General features: G+C 38.5%; 2 protein-coding genes across 2 annotated transcripts in view; both read left to right on the forward strand.

The window, feature by feature from the left end:
• Positions 1 to 4133, forward strand: part of LOC117957610 — a 21581-nt gene that overhangs the window by 1846 nt on the left and 15602 nt on the right. The gene's annotated exons all lie outside the window — the stretch shown is intronic.
• Positions 7 to 2548, forward strand: LOC117957596 (apolipoprotein L3-like). Its single transcript, XM_034893456.1, has 2 exons — positions 7 to 22; positions 1053 to 2548. Exon 2 carries the CDS (start codon positions 1054 to 1056, stop codon positions 1987 to 1989), a length of 936 nt encoding a protein of 311 aa, XP_034749347.1. The 5' UTR covers positions 7 to 22; position 1053; the 3' UTR covers positions 1990 to 2548.

The raw sequence follows: 4133 nt of genomic DNA on the forward strand, positions 1-4133 counted from the left end.
TTAATCAGCTCGAGGAAATCAGGTATGCATTACCCCTGTATGTATTCTGGCTCCAAATGTCATGTCAACACAAATGGGCAAGATCTTATTAGTGAATGTAATGTAAATGTAGACATGTAGTGCAAACAATTATTAGCTTGTTTACGGCACAGCATTTGCACAACTTGATCCCTAGATGTGAAATGCTTATGACTTTGGTGATCTTCTGAGCTTTTCTCCAAGAGGTCAAACATAAAATTTGTCCAATACTTTCTATTTAGGACCAATTTCCTGCAAAACCAATAACATTCCCAACAACTTCAGATGTATTGTATGTCTAAAGCAAACTAGCCAACCGTAGCATGCTATCACTCTAACTAAGATGATGAACATGGTTAGCATTATACCTGCTTGCCATCAGCGGGTAATCATTGTCATTGTTAGCATGTTAGCATGCTGACGTTAGCAATTGGCTCAAAGAGCTGTCATGCCTAAGTACAGCCTCACAGAGCTGCTAGCAATGAAGTTATTTATTGTAATATGCACAACAATACAAAGAAGCAGTTGCTGGCAATGTATATGTAAGATTTCAGGCTCCCTCCAAACAAAGCTAATACAAATACATAGGCTATACAAAGAAATTCAAACAAGTAAAGAAAAATACATAAAATAAAACAAGAAAAGTACAAAGTTGAAGAAGAGCTAGGGACTCAGCAACATGGCTGTAGACTCTATTTTTAGTGCAACTAAAAGGAAATTAGAGACAAAATTATTATAATACATAACTCAAATTAATGATTTCTATAAGGAACTTTTTGATAGTGAATACAGCACCTTGGGTTATGGGTCTTGTCTAGCAGGGATTAATACCTTAGTATAATTTGTCATTTATTTGGTGAAATATTGCTGCTTATTTCACTTTTATGTGGATTAGATTGCTTATTGTAGCCTGCCAATGTGTGTCCCAAAAAACAGATCCCAAATATAATATTTTCATATTGAATATTAAAGTAACATTCTAACCTTTGAGATGTGCAATCCTATTTATTCTTTCTTGATTTTCTCTTCATCAGGATGAACCAGAGCTTCCGTACGGTGTTCTTGTTTCAGGACAAATCGTGTTCTGGCTTCATCGATATGTTCAGTGAGCGACAGCCCCGGATGCTGCAGTTCCTAAAAGACCTGGAGGAGAACGCTGTTCAGCTAGACAGGATGAACATGGGGGCAAAGATCTCCAGTGTGGCCGGCAGCTCCGTGGGGGCAGTTGGAGGTGTGCTTTCCATCATTGGTTTGGCATTAATTCCTGTAACAGCTGGTGCATCTTTAGTGCTGATAATGACTGGGGCAGGGCTGGGAGTTACCAGCGGAGTTAACAGTCTTGTCACCACTGCCACAGAGATTGGAGTAAACGTTACACAGCAGAAGAAAGCCAGTGAAAGCTTCCAGAGCTTCATGGAGGATATGCAGGGTCTGCAGGATTGTCTGAAGGTCAAGTTTAAAGAGGAAACAAGCCTGAAAGACGTGGCTGTGGGAATAGGCAAGATCATTCGGAAAGCTTATGCTATAAAAAACAACATTAATTCTATTGTTGTTGATGCCTCTGCTTTTAAGGAGTTAAAAAATGTCAAAGTCACAGTGCAGGAAGCAAATGCAGTAAGTAACGTGCCCAGGGTGGCAGCAGATATCCCAGATATCGGACAGGCAGCAGTCAAAGGGTCTCTTGCCCTCTCCAAGTCAGCCAGGGCCGGGTTCATCGGGCTCAATGCTCTTTTCCTCGGCATGGACATCTTCTTCATCTGTAAGGACAGCATCAGTCTGGCCAAAGGCAGCGAAACTGAACTCTCTCAGTTCATTAGAGCCAGAACTGCACTTTGGCGCTCAGAGATGGACTCATGGCAGAAGATCCATGACTTCCTGTGTGAAGGTCGGCTGACATCGGAGGAAAACAAAGCTATCCTGGAGACCCCATTCTATCCAGAGAAGCAGATGAAGAAAGAAAAGCAGAAATAGAAAGGCTTTTGGTGAAGTGGATGAAAAACTAAAAATTAAAGAGAAACAAATTGTGTAATACAGTAGTGCTCCATGAACAGAAACCATTAGCCTACTTCATTCATAGTGCATTCAATGTGCTTTTCTGCCAACTGATTCATGTCAATAAAACTTTATTAATATTCAATAACTGCAAGTCCTTGATCAGCATCAAACATCATTTAAGTCTACACTTAATGCATTATATGTATCATTCAGTAATTCATCATATTAAGAATAATTGTAATTGAATGATAAAATTACTACTTTGCCATTTCCAATTAGCAATGTGTGATTTACTATAATCAGTGACTGTTTTATGAATAAGAGCAGAGCACAATTTTCTAATTATTTTGTATTAAAATAATGGTTTTAAGGTGCTTTTTCTGTATATGTATATACATTGTATATAACATACTGTATACAGCTCTTTAGTCATTGTTCTTTTTTCAGATAAGCTTTTGTCTCATTTCTGTTGCTGCATTTGTGAGCTATGGTTTTGAAAATGCTACGATAAATAAAAAAGAAATAAATGGTATGTCAAAAAAAGAAAAATCCCAAATCCTTGATGCTGATTATGTGCATGTGCACTGGTTCACCCTTGCATAGGCCAACAGGCATCAGACTGGTCTGAAATATCAGAACAGCTGTAGTTTATTTATTTGTGGTCTTGTGTGTCTTTGTTTAGTTTGATACAGTTTTGTGCTTGATAATGGTTCTGTAATATTATATATATTTTTTGTAATGTTTTTGCCTGTCATATTTAATTTATAGGGCAATAAAGATTTTTAACAAAAAGTTTCATGAACATGAATGACAGTCAAAACGGTGATAACTGAAACAAAAGTAGAACACACCATACAATGTGTATAAGAACAGGTATTGCGAACAGACCTAAGTCCTACCCAGATATGAATACCTGCACCACCACCACCGAAGTGAACATAAAATAACAAAAATATTTAAATGCATAATATGCATTTAAATATTTTAGTTATTTTATGTGAAACTGTTTTCAAAACCCACGCAATCAACATTTAGACACACTTACAGACAGCATCTTGGAAGTTTGTGATCATTACTGTATGGTGACGTAACTAAGTGGTGTCCCATTTCATAGGTGTATGTTTTCCCCCCTAGCCCTTACCACTTTGTTTCAAGGGCCAAGGGGTAAGGAGGAAGGTGTAAGGGGTAAGATGGAGAAATAGGATTCAGCCTTAATCCCTGCCGATAGAATGTTTTTCAACAAATGATTTTCAATAAAGAATTTCTCTGATTTACTTACCATACACAACATTGAAAAGACACAAGTCCTTACATTTTTTTTTTCTTGACGGCCAAACATGTTATAGTCCAATGCCAGCTCGTTTTACAAAATGTATTTCATCATTTGTCTCTTTGCATCATCTACATTTGTGCCCCCTATATCTGCCACCATGGCAACCTAGGGATGACAGTCAAAAATGAGAAAAAGGCTTACATTAACTGCCAAGACCATTAGGAAAAAATAAATAAATAAACAAATACTTACAACAGAAGACATTAAACTGCGGTCCCCCAGTTGCTCCTCGAGTGCATCAAGAAGTGTTGAAAAGTCGAGGGTGCTGACTCGCCGCTGTGTGACGCGAGAGAGCACATTGCAGCGACAGGTTCGAGAGGCTGTAATCACTGACTTGTGGTTGTACTGGAAAAGTGACTGAAGTAAAAATAAAAAATAAAAAAACATTTTCCCCTGCATCAAACTGCTACCAGCCAGGCTAAAGCTTATATAGTTGGCCTAAAGATACTAAGGTTTAGGTTTGGAACCGCGACCTTGGAAATCTACAGGAGTCTTAGTCTGATCTAACGTAATATACACTGTTTAATTTTTCTTGGATACACAGTTTGTTCCAGTGTGCATGACATGCAGGTCTGATCAATTTATCGAACAAACGAGCTGGGCCCGCTAGTCGACCACAACCTGGAATTTAGAGGAAGCAACATGCAGTCCCTGTCATTCACGTTAGCCTGGATTGATAGTATATGAATACAATGGTGTCATGCTAGTCCATGTGGTAAAATAATACAATGGCTGAGGTGGTGATGAGCAGGGCACTCAGGAACGGCCACGTAAAAGCTGGCTTAAA

Source organism: Etheostoma cragini, chromosome 15, assembly GCF_013103735.1.
Source record: "Etheostoma cragini isolate CJK2018 chromosome 15, CSU_Ecrag_1.0, whole genome shotgun sequence".
Classification (NCBI taxonomy): domain Eukaryota; kingdom Metazoa; phylum Chordata; class Actinopteri; order Perciformes; family Percidae; genus Etheostoma; species Etheostoma cragini.

Coding starts and splice junctions, on each gene's coding strand:
- LOC117957596 (XM_034893456.1), top strand. CDS start 1,054: ATGAACCAGAGCTTCCGTACGGTGTTCTTGTTTCAGGACAAATCGTGT.